Here is a 12,035-nt window from a genome sequence, read left to right on the forward strand (position 1 = left end):
GTTTTTTCTTTGGACGGACTGTGTTCGCCATAATTCACGACAGCAAACCACAACGCATCACGTTGCAGGCTGCCCGAAAACGCGAGGATCCTTTAGAAAAGACTGAGTGTGAATTCCACTTAAACACGCTACCACTCGTATAAGATCCTGGACACTGAATCCATGAGCGTGAACATTGTAGTTCTGTTGAATATATTTCCACGATTTTAAATGGTAGATAGGGAACAAACTGTCTCCAGACGTTCTTAACCCAGCTCACGTATTACATCTGACGGTGAACTATCGTTCCTAACTGAATCTTGTTCAATAACAAGGGAGTAATGAGCCGACATGGAGGTGCTGATACAATCCGAGGATTAGAACTCCCAATATTATCTGACCTGTTATCCCCGGCGTACCTTACGACCGTTATATAATTTAGAGATGATGCCCGCATGAGAACTGAATGCACAAACGTTCAGATGGCAAAGTGGTTCGCATGGTGTGGAGGGACACTGCTCGACAAAAAAACAAGAAAAAACAGCCTTGAAAACGAGCGACTACGTTTGTGACCTCAAGGTTGAAAGAGATGCCGTCCGTGAAAAACACCAACGCTGGACTCCCATTTCCATCTGTACTTCTATTTCCATCTGTACTCCCGCATACAAGGTGAAAACACGGTGAACAAGCTTCACAAGCGCTGCGTTTTCAACAAATTCTCGACCAGGACGCCGTGGCCTAGGTGGTCTTTACCGGATTTCACTACGAATTTTCATTCTAGTAAGGTCATTCCACGGAATGTTTTGGACGGCTTGGAAAAAGCATAATTTTCCAAGTTGAAAAGTGGAGAACATAGAACGGAGTCACTCGCAAGGCGTGTGTGACGGAGTTCGTGCTGGGACACAACAGGGGAGGGATGCCATCATCTTGTCATGGGTGCCTGGCAGCATCCCCCGACCCGTCAAGTTCTCTGAAGGAAAATTCTCCCGCTTTTCTCTCCGTGACATCACACATCAGAGCCGTGTTCGCGCCTGAAGCGGCAGATTAGGGAGGTGGTTTGTTTTTGCTGTCTGGCGTTTCCCCTTCGTAAACTTTCAAGCAAGTTACGTGTTTTCTGCCTGTCTCAAATTCCAACATGTGGTACTCTTTCAGCAGAAATGGAAATAGTAAAGTGGCGCTTTGGTCAGGTAGCCCGTTCGTGTGCGTGTTTCTAAGATTCTCTCGACACTAAGATGCTCCAGGTTTTTGTCAGCTTGCCGCGGTCAAGCTTCGCCACTTTGAGTTCGTGTCTGTTCCGCCCAAGATAAACAGTTTTTTCGGCGAATCTTGTTCCCCAAAGAGTTTTTTATTCCGTTCTGCTGAAGCTGCCGTGTTTGTGTGAAGCAGATCTTATTCGTTTCGTCTTGTCTCAGCGCCAGGGGTGCTATACGTAACTTCGTTTGTTTTCAAATGCAGTTTATGGTTATGCATTGCATGAACGAATGCGTTGGTTTTGCGCTTCCAGTGTAGATTTCAAGTATATGAATGGCCTCGATTGTTTGGGCTCCCAGTTTCAGCCGCCGTAACCGTTCCGATGGACCCCCACTGTAAAAACGCCGTTACGAGTTGAAAAAGCCAAGTGTCCGTCTGTCGAGTTTTTGCGAATTTTGTTCCAATTAGCGAAAGACATAACGTGGTCTTGCGCCCTCCGTTGCTTTTTTTCAATCGCCGCAGCAGCTGCGCCTTTTGACTAACGGCAGAAAGGGAGAGAAGCAGGGAATACGGAAAACGAGTATACCAGTTGCGTTCATTCCTGAGACTTGTTCTCGTTATACTCCCCCCCAGTGTTGTGTACCACAGCCTCTCTTTCTCCTCTTCTGTCGTTGATACACGATCGTTTTCTTCAGCACCAGGCAACTCGTTGTCCAAATTCGGCGCCGACACCAACACACTTCTTAGTAGGCTGGCGGGTGTACAGCTGGATGGCTACGGATGAAATAAATACGATTTGATCGGAATTATGTGAGCGCCGATTTCTAGGGTTGGAACCCTGTGGTGATCTACTTCATGCTCTCTGTTTTGGATGTCCAGACACTCGCACTGTATTCTTCCTAGTTTCTGTATGCTTTTTCCCGCTTACGTGGTTCCGGTTTCTTCCTCGTAAGTAGTTTCTTTGACTTGAACGGAAGTGCGCCCTTTTGTCTGTTGGATCCAGTGTGAGGTCCCTTTCTCCAAAGACGTCACCATGTTTCGGGTTCCTGGCTTCGGCGTAGTTTTACCATATCCGTTGTCTCCTCTCTGCCCCTCTCCAAAAGTCCCTACTTCCTCCTTCTCTTGCTCGAGAAAAAAAGCAACGGGCACCCTTGCAAACAGTCCCACGCTCCCAAATCCGATGTTTAAATCAGCAACAGGACGCCCGCTTCTTCTTCTGTCCCTGTTGTTTGTCCTTCTGGTGCCGAGACTGAATCCTCCCTATCTCCTTTTCTCGTGTTCTGCCACAAGCAGCGACGCCCCCTCCAGTACCCCTCCTCCTCTCAGTTTTGGTATCACAGGGAGGCAAGAAGAGCAGAGCATAGCGAAGGGGAACACAGCGGAAACTGAGGCTATAGTCTCACTTCGGATGCCCGAAGAACCGGGCGTTTCAGCCACCAATGCGTCTCACAGCAAAACGCAGAAAGACATCAGGAACAACACAGACGAGACAGATGCAGAAGATGGGTCTTCGTTGCCCGACACTGCTGCAGACGAGTTGCCGGGAGTCGAGCGCAATCCCTCGGCTTCCTCGAGGACAACTTACGACATGCAAGCGTCTGGAAAAACAGATGAGGGGCATGTCAGACAAGCAGTGGGTAGAGAAGAGCACGAGGGTGTTGCCGATTTGGTGACGAGAGAACCAGAGGACGTTAGGCATTTTTTGAATGGGAAAAACAGGTCAACGCAGCCTCAGCCCGGCGAGCGTGGAGAAGAGAGTGAAGGTGGCCTTCCTGCCGGTTGGCATGAATCGGAGAAAAAGAGAGATCTCCAGTCCCAAGGACAGCCGCACGAGCAGAACGTTGCTGATGAAGGGTCCTCGATGGAACCTAATTTCGGGGAAGCTTTCGAAGCAAGAAACAGAGACCGCGACGATGAGCGAGTACAAGAGGTATGGATGGATCAGAATTTGGGGTCGATTCCAACCCCAGCGCGGTCGCCAGAGCCTGGGATGCCCGCATCAACGGAAGCTTCTGGGCCGAGATTGTCTCCTCTTCCTTCTTCATCTCCCTCGCAAACACATTTTTTTCCTGCGGCACCGACAGCTGAGGGATGGGTTGAATCCACCTCGGCTTCTGTTTCCTCTTCCTCCTCCCCACCTTCCTTGTCCCTCGATCCGCCTCTTGCACATCGTGAGTCTTCTCTCCCTGTGTTTTCTCCAGAGTCTTTTTCATCTCCATCACCCTCGTCTTCCCTTTCTTTCCTAGCCATCCCGCTTGACGCTGTCGGCCTTCTCCCCCCCCACCAGCGACTCCCTTTCATTGAGACAGCCCGGCGACTTCCTCCTGAACTGCACGCGATGCTGCTGGCTGAGCTCTTGCGTGCGAATGCGGAGCCGTCTTCCCCAGAGGTGGGTTTCCCTGCCTCGAGTGCGACAGCGACTTCTACCAGCGAGGATTTCCACGGCTCGCTCACCGCTCCGCGCCGAGAGGCGCCTTCTCCACTGTCCACAGGGCGCGCGGGCGCAGGAAGGGCAAAGACAGCCAGTCCTGTGGAAACGCCAGATTCAGATAATTATGCCAGGGGAGGAGGAGGGACAGAAGTCTCTTCTAGAAGTAGCGCTGCTGCTAGACAGACACCCTTGCCGAGCTCCGCGACGCCTTCGTACGCGTTTCATGTCGGGGCAGCCGCTTCCTCTCCTTCTTTGCCTCTCTCTCCTTCCTCGATTCCTCCTTCGTCTGGGTCTCCTTCTTCGACCGGCGCTCTGTCGGCTCTTGGTGCGCCTCCTCACGTGTCACGGCAAACAGAGGTTCCCTACTTATGGGGAGCTCATCCGGACCCCCACGAAGCCCGCGGCGGCCACGGGCGACATGCCGGAGATGTCCCTTTCGTCTCCCCTGGAATTTCCTCGGGGTACACTTCTCAAGTTCCTTCTTCTCTTCCACCTCCTCCCTCCTGGCCCTCTCCTTCAGCGCCCTCAAGCTATGTGCAACAGCTCGGCGCTGGAAACCCTCCCGGCGTCCTCCCCTCACCAGCCTCCTTGTCAGCCTACTCCGGTTCCCCTCCCTTCCCCCCCTACTCCGTCGCTTATTCTTATCCGTACCCTCAGCCCTACTCCCCATATCACGCGTCTTCTCTTCCTCTGTCGGCGGTTCTGGCTGCGGCGCCGGCGCCTCCTCCGGTTTTGGCAGAGACTGTGAACGCAGCGGTGGGTACCGCAGTGAATCACGCCGCATCTTTGGTAGACAACACTCTGCGGTCCGCTATTGTCGGCATCATCAATCCTGCCACATACAGTGCCGCGAGTATGCTGCACAGCCTCCAAGCTCTAAACGACAAAGTGTATGCTGGCAGTGAAGTTGCGACCCGAGCCTTTCTGGACTTTGCGGCATATCGCCGAAGCCATCCGGACGACACGCTGGCCCAATTCGTCAACAGCTTGGAAGAAGCGACCGACACTTTGAATGAAGCTGCCACGGCAGGCACGCCCAGGCTGAAACCGACGATCGAGGCGCAAAAACAGAAGAATCGCAGTGTTAGTCGAACCGAAGATCTTTTGCTGGAAGGAATGGGGCTCTTTTCGCCGTCCACCGAACGCGACTACAACCCTCAGACGCAAGCGGGTCCTACTTCGCTGGAAGGTAGGAAAGGAAAGGTCGCGTTTGAGGAGAGTTCACCGAAGAAGTTCCTCTCCAGAACCGACGGACCGGCAGGCGCACAGGCAGCGGGCCGACGAGAGAACGAAACAGGCACGTCTTCTGCCGGAGGCAAGGAAACCTCTCCTTCCGGCGTAGGAAAGAGAGAACGGGAAGTGGTGTCCGCGACCGGTCCGAGTGAACGTTTGCCTCAGGAAATCATAGATCTGCGCACACTTTTAACGAAAGAACAAATTGACGTCCTTGAAAGCCTGATGCAGGTTCTGAACGTGGGCTTTGATGCCACCCTCAACTTCGTCAAAAATCAAGGCCGCGGCGTCCCTGGATTGAAGCAGTTCCCTTTTTTCCATCCTTTGCAACAAAAGGTCATGAACATGTACTACAGAGCTTCTGCGAACCGTGACGCGGAAAAGCAAATCCTGGAGCAAAACGAGAGGCAGGAGGCCGAGCAAAAGGCCATGCGAGCGCGAGCGGAAAGCGAACAACAGTTTTGGGCAGCCATGCAGCAGGAGGCACTCCGACAAGGAATCGATCCTCGCGTCGTCGTAGCGCACATGCTGCAGACAGCTCTGCAAAACCCACAGACGCCGGCTCCAGCGGGTGCCCCAAATTCGCTCGCAACCCTCTCGAGGGGGTTGCACACAAACGCATTACCTTCCCGAGTCGGCGGAGCGCACGCCGTTGAGTTTCCGCTGCGAAGTCTTGTCGGCGCTGCGACCCCTCTGCAGGGGAAACGAAGCAGATTGTTGACATCAAAAGCGCCACGATTGCTGGCGAAGAATCGCGCTCTGTCTTCTCGTGCGCCGCTGGGCGCGCTGAAGGAACTTTCGGAAGGAAAGGCAGAAGACGAAACGCCGGGCGAAAACAAAACGGTGAGGAAAAGCGAGCTCCATCAAAAACGGGAAGGGGGGAAAGGTCCGATAGAGCGTGGAGACGCAAACGGTAAGGAGAATGAAGGGCGAGTGGACAAAAAGGACACCGAGGTCGATCTTCTTCCCCACGACAAAGCGGCCTCAGTTCCCACAGTCGAAACATCGGAAGACCGTTCGGAAGTGCGCGTCCATTCCGATGCGCCGGCGTCAACCGACAAAGGGTCTCCTTCCTCCTCAGCCGAACAGGAAGAAACCGAGCCGACCGGATCACCGGCGGGGACGCCTTCTTGGCAAGCGGCTCCTGCAGGGGCGGGGTCTTCTCCGAGACACCTCGCCAGCATGCCTCTGCCGCTTTCTGGCCTCCAGGCCTTTCCCTTTTCGGCGCCTTCGTCTCCCAAACCTTTTTCGCCGCCGTCCACCTTCGTCCTCCCTCCTGTCATCTCGCTGCCGTCGTCTGCAGGAGTCTCTGTGGCTCCAACGGCTCTCGACCAGCTCCTGTCTCTCATGGGAGTTCCGGAAAACTGTCTCCTGGAAAACTTCCGCTATCGAGGACTCGCAAACGTAGTGGACCGGCGCAGTTCTCTCTCCACGTGCCAAGCTGCTTGTCGAGCTGCCGCCGCCGCCATCTCAGGCAGTGCGCTGACTGAAGGTGACTTTGCCAGTGCGCAAAACCCGCAACAGCAGAAACCTTCTTCTTCTGCCCAGGCGCCTCCTTGCGGATTCATTTCGTTCCTCCCCGAAGTCGAGTTGTGCTACCGCTATGCCACGGTGGAGGGTCTCCTGCCGGCCCCTGGGTACGTCTCCGCTCCCATCTCTTGCTCCATTGTGGAGACTGGACAGTTTGGGAGGCAAGACGAGAAGCGAGCGGCAGAGGCACTGCTCCTGTCGGGCTTTCAGTCGGAAGAGCAGCTGCGCGACCGCGAGGCACAGGAAACGACCGAGCGCCAAGAACTGAGAGAGAGAGAGCGACGAAGCGGCTCAAAAGAAGAGACAAAGGAACAAGGCCAAGGCGCAAGCTCCGCGAACAGACGCAACCCAAACGGGTTTGCCTCTGCCGCCCTGGAGCACGGTCCACAGCAAGGCGAGACACCGTTCTCCGGAGACGTGCAGGAAACCAAATACCCACCTCGACGCGAGAAGCAAGAACGGAGTCGAGCGGCGGAAGGGCCCTCCCAGGAGAGGCGAACTCCACCACGACTGCCAACCGAACAGGCTAGTCGTTCTGATGGCACGGATTCGAACGCAGTGAACGCCCGCCCGCCTCTGTCGTCCTCCCCTGCTGCCGCCGCGTCTCCATCGTTTTCTCCTTCGGGCGAAGCGATGTCCAGACAGAAAGAAAACTCGGCACAAAACTCGCCAAGAAAAGGATTCGCTTGGGACGGAAGACGGGGTAATGGCGAGGAGTCGGCCCTGGCATTCAGCGGCTCGGGTCCGCTTTCGCGTGCCTCCGATGTTTCCTCCGATGGCGCGGAGACGTCTCTTGTCGTTTCTGCGCCCTCAACATCGCAGACGCACTTTTACTCTCCCTCGCTGGCAAAGCACCAAGCAGCGGAGGAAGCGTTTTCGCTTCAGTCTGGCCAAGTCCCTAACGAGAGCTCAGCGTCGTCCCTGTCGCAGTCATGGTATTCTGCAACGAAACCTGGAACTCCAACAGACTCACAAGCAGTCCCTTCTTCTCCGTCGTTTTCGTCTCCCTCCGTTTCGCCTTCTCTCCGCTCTCCACTTTCTCATCCCTCTTCATTCTCGTCGCCCGCTCCCTCCACTTTCTCCTTCCTGGCACCGTCGCCTGAGGCCCCAACCCAGCAGCCCGCCTCGCCCGTTCCACCCCGCCTCGCTGCACTTCCTCAGCCGTTTGCGTCTCCGCAGGCACCGTCGGTGTCGCCCCTGACCCTTTCGTCTCCCGGCGCTTCGCACGCGTCCCCAGAGTCTCCCGAGCGACTGCCCGACGCAGACGAATCCTTCGTGTCCGTGGCGTATTCTCCCGCGACCGGGTCTGGCCTGAACGACACACTTTACCCACCTCTGTCTCCTGCCGCGACGCCTTCCGCCGCCAACGGCTCCCCTTCCGCGTATGCAGGTCCCTTCCTCACGGGCGCTGCTGCATCACCCCAAGGCGGCGGTTTTCTCCCTCCCTCCTATCCGCCTTCTTACTCGCCGCCTTCCTTCTCGCCGCAGTCCGTGCCGCCTGCCTTCCCTCCCGGGTATGCGTCTGCTCCGACCCTCACCGCCTTCTCAGCGCTGGCGCCTCTGCCGACCATCACCACGCCAGTGGCGACGACGGCCGGTTCGCTCTTACAGACCACGCAGGGGCTCATGCAGGCAGGCAATGCGTTGATGCAAGCGTTTCCCTTGCAGCAGTTGCTCGACGCGGGTCAGCAGTTGTACGCGTCGGGCTTCTTCCGAAATCGCGGAATGAAGCACTTGCAGATTCCCATGCTGGGGCCGCAGAAACAGGAGCTCCCGCCGCCCCCGGGGATGGAGAAACCGACGGTCAACTGCGCCTCCGAGGGCATGACATGCTGCGTGCCGGAAAATGCCGCTGAAAAATGGAAGGAAAGACCGTGAGCAAAAAGAGGCGACCGTGGCACAGAAAAACGGGGAACTTCTCGAGTGTACATACAGCCGGGGACCTGGAGACTTGCGGCTACGTCTCTGCCCAAATGATGATTTTCACCCATCCATCTGTTCCTTTGGTGTGTGCCGTTCGAAGTGTTCTTCCAGTGACGTGCGGTTGATGTTATCCTGCCTATCTGTGGACAGCAACGGTCTCCCTCGCAGTTCGCCTCTCTGCCTGCCTATGCACGTAGTCTCTTCTGTAGCCTCATCCATCTGTTTATACGTCTAAACTCAGAGGCAAGTGCTTACCGATACGCATCCGCATATAGAGACTCATACGTACGAATTTATATGTAAACCATTTGTGCTTAACTGCCTATCTCGAGATCATGCAGTTGCATCCACTTTATGTTTCTGGCGAGTCTATCTTGCTCGAATGCGCTGTACCTGCAAATATGGGTTGCTTACGTGTCTGTTTCTCTGTGCATGTGCGTCCCTGTCTGTCCTTGGCCTGTTCAGGCCGTATCTGAACAATCACGAGAAACAGAAGAAATGTCGAGCACATTTTGTCACGATGCTCAACTCCCTCTGCGCAACAACAAGTTACGCTCTCAAGGGAGACGCAGTTCGAGAAAAATACGCCTCCGGGGTATCTTCTGCTTCTCTGGCAGAGGACGAAGAAGACAACTGCGGCCTCGTTCTCACAGAAACTCGCGACTTTTGGATTTTCCGCCACACTCTTGTGATCCCTGGGAAAACAATGAATAATGCGATCTGCGAGTGCAAGGAACCGAAGAAAGCAAACGAAGAGGTAAGTCGAAAAACAGAGGAAAAGCTTCGATGAACAAAGACGAAAACAGTCAACATTTCGTGGTGGGCCCCTACACCCATTTTTGTGTGTCCAGGAGAGCGCGGTTTTGTCGCTCATCGTGAAGTCGTAGAGCCAGTCCAAGCATGCATCGCGTGTCCTCTCACGCTTTAGGGTCTTTTTTCTCTTGATCAATTCTGCGTTTTCCTGAATTCACAGCTTTTCATTCACAGCTTTGTTCTTGACCGAGTCCCCCGACTCGGTTGAGCATTTCTTCGGATTCGCCTGTGGATTTCTCCGCCGATACTCGCTACACACTTTTGCGTGCAGTTCGTCAGCTGCATGTACAAACATATATGTATATATATATATATACATACAATTTGACAGATACAGATATCGGTAGAGGTATAGGTAGAGATAAATTGGTTTTATGGGTTCTAAACAAATCTGGGGATTCTCTGCTTCTGTGTCAAGCGATTTTGATGTGGACGGTAGAGAGGGCCCAATCGTTTATCGGCGTTGGGGATTTTTTTGTTGCGGCCCACTGCTCAGGGCCTTCGGCAAATCGAAGCATTCGCAACGTGGGAGTTCTCTCTCCAGGCGGTGCATGCCATGGAGCAGCAGGCAGAAAGAGGGGAACAGATCGCAAAGGTACGGAGAAGGAGTGAAGGTTGGATTCTCACCCGCCAACCCTTTTCAACAAATTGAGCATGCACGCAGGGCTCTCAACCAGCAAACACGTAAAAGTCCAGTCACGCGTCCGTTAATTTCGCGACTCTCTTCTCGCCTGGTCGGATACTCACAAGCGTTTGCGTGTCCGTCTGATTTTCTGTCTACGTCTCGAAACACGAATACACGCAAACGTCTCTTAACAACTGTCCGTATATGTCTATATGTGATTCTGAAGACATCGGGAATGCTTGTGTGGCCCGTTGTATGTGCCTGGCCGTCCATGCAGTTAACGCCTCTGCATATGCGTCGCTGCTGCAGTCACTTGTGCCCGACCCGTGTCTTTTTCCGCGGGTCTGTAAGCCTACACGCACGTATATCTACATGAGGAAAGGTCGACTAACGTACGCGCGATCTCTGTTTTCTCTTCACTTTCAGGGTCTCGGAACGGCACTCGCTTTAACGACGATGCTCGGGCAGCAAGGCGAGGAAGCGATCGGTCACGTCCTTGAGGTGAGAGAAAGAGTCTCAGGACGAGACTCAGAGAGATGAAACGTTCATGCATGGCGACTGGCTGTTCTGGCGTGGACGAGAAAACGCTAGAAAGGAGGGATGAAGCCGTGGGTGGGAACGGGGAGACACACGCTTTGGCTCTTCGGCGAGTAGTGTATTTGTGTCAAGAGAGGCGAGGGTCTCTGCGTCTTCTACCGAGTTTTTGCCTTTGGCGTCCACGGTGGTCAATCTGTGCATGCATTCTCGTCTCTCTCTCTCTTAGCGTGACAAAAAGTGTGTGAATTTGTCTGTTCAACCTATCTGGTGTTCTATCTGTTAACTACTTGCCTGTGATGAGTCAATGCACTCTTTCTCGGTGCCTCTTGTAGCCACCGATCTGCCTCTCGCGCTTGATCTGTCTCCTTTTGTAAAGCATCGGCGCGGTGTGGAGTTGTCTCGTGTTTTGTCTGGAGGTGCCAACCCGCCTCTCCACATCTGTTGGCCAATCGACTCCTCGAAATATTTCTTCACCCGCTTTCCCCTTTATTCGTGACAAGGTCTCAGTCGAAAGTGCGTGCGTGTCGGCGTGTTTTTTGCGTCGTTTTGTTCTCCAGCATGCAAGCTCTCGTGGAGTTCGCAAGTAGCGGCGTTCGCCGTGTCAACTTGCACGGGACTCCAGGTCGGCGCCAACGAACACCAAACATAGAAGCGAACCGAAAAGCGGCAAGCGGAGAAGGCGCTAGAGAGCCGAGAGAGGAAACGGGAAGGGGAGAACCAGAGAGGGAAACAGAGAAAAAAAACGTGAGGAAGAGCATCGCCGAAAGGGGGCACAGCCGAGAGTGACGCCGCGGAAAGGAGACGGAGGCAGCAAGACGTCCAAAATGGGGAAACGAAGTACAGAGAGAAACGAAATTTCGACGGGAGAGAGGACTGAGCGCGAGGGGCAAAGGCACCTGAGAAAAACAGACACCAGAGGTCGCGAAAAGGAGTGAGAACGAGGAAGAGGCAACGAAGAACAACACGCGCTCGGAGGACGCCAGACAGGGAGCAGCAAGATCAGAATGCCAACCAAAGATAGGAACTAGGAAACAAGAATACAGAGAGAAGCACAGATTGCAACTGTCAAGAAAAGACCGAGATACTTCGACGGCGGTCGCCCGCGACCTCGTGGCGACCGTAGAGCAATGACATGTAGTACAGAGGCGTACGGAGGAAGCAGTGTAGGGAAAGAAGTAGACCACACCAGCACATGGGAAAAGACGAAGGACCGTCCAGGGCCAAGGCGAAAAATCGAAATTGGGAACAAAGCACAACGGAAGTTCGTGTCTCATGGGGAAACGCCTTGAACGAATCGGCGAGCATCCGCAAGGCGAAACATCCTTTCGTGGACTTGGTTTCCTGACCAGAATGGCTGACATCCGGTGAACGTCTACGTTGCCAATAGAGCAGATATCTACTTCTCCTCTACAAAAGACGTCACGTTTTTTTAGATGTCGAAATCTCAAGATATCTATATTTCAGATGCACATGCATTATATCCACGTGCACGTATGTAGTTATGAACCTGGAAGGCGTATTGCTCTTTCGGTATTTTCGCACTCGATTTTGCACCGTAAATTGCTGTCTTGCTTCAAGATGTTATGGTACACCATTTTATCTGAAAAGGCAGAAGGACGTTTAACTAAAGTAGGGACTTCTACATGCATCCGGTTGCGTGCAAATATATATATATATATATATATATATATATATATATATATATACAGATATGGAATCTTACAATCCCTTCGAAAGTTAGGTGCCTGTCCTCGGTAGCAACATTTTGGATCT

The 12,035-nt window shown here is 53.7% G+C and overlaps 1 protein-coding gene across 1 annotated transcript; it reads left to right on the forward strand.

The window, feature by feature from the left end:
- Positions 1-2,578: 2,578 nt before the first annotated feature.
- NCLIV_000500 (conserved hypothetical protein) lies at positions 2,579-10,849 on the forward strand (the record flags this gene model as incomplete). Its single annotated transcript, XM_003879538.1, has 6 exons — positions 2,579-3,100; positions 3,458-8,238; positions 8,753-9,044; positions 9,597-9,695; positions 10,152-10,226; positions 10,820-10,849. 6 exons carry the CDS (start codon positions 2,579-2,581, stop codon positions 10,847-10,849), a joined length of 5,799 nt encoding a protein of 1,932 aa, XP_003879587.1.
- Between the last annotated feature and the right edge of the window lie 1,186 nt (positions 10,850-12,035).

The sequence above is a fragment of the Neospora caninum genome, chromosome Ia (assembly GCF_000208865.1).
Source record: "Neospora caninum Liverpool complete genome, chromosome Ia".
Classification (NCBI taxonomy): Eukaryota; Apicomplexa; class Conoidasida; order Eucoccidiorida; family Sarcocystidae; genus Neospora; species Neospora caninum.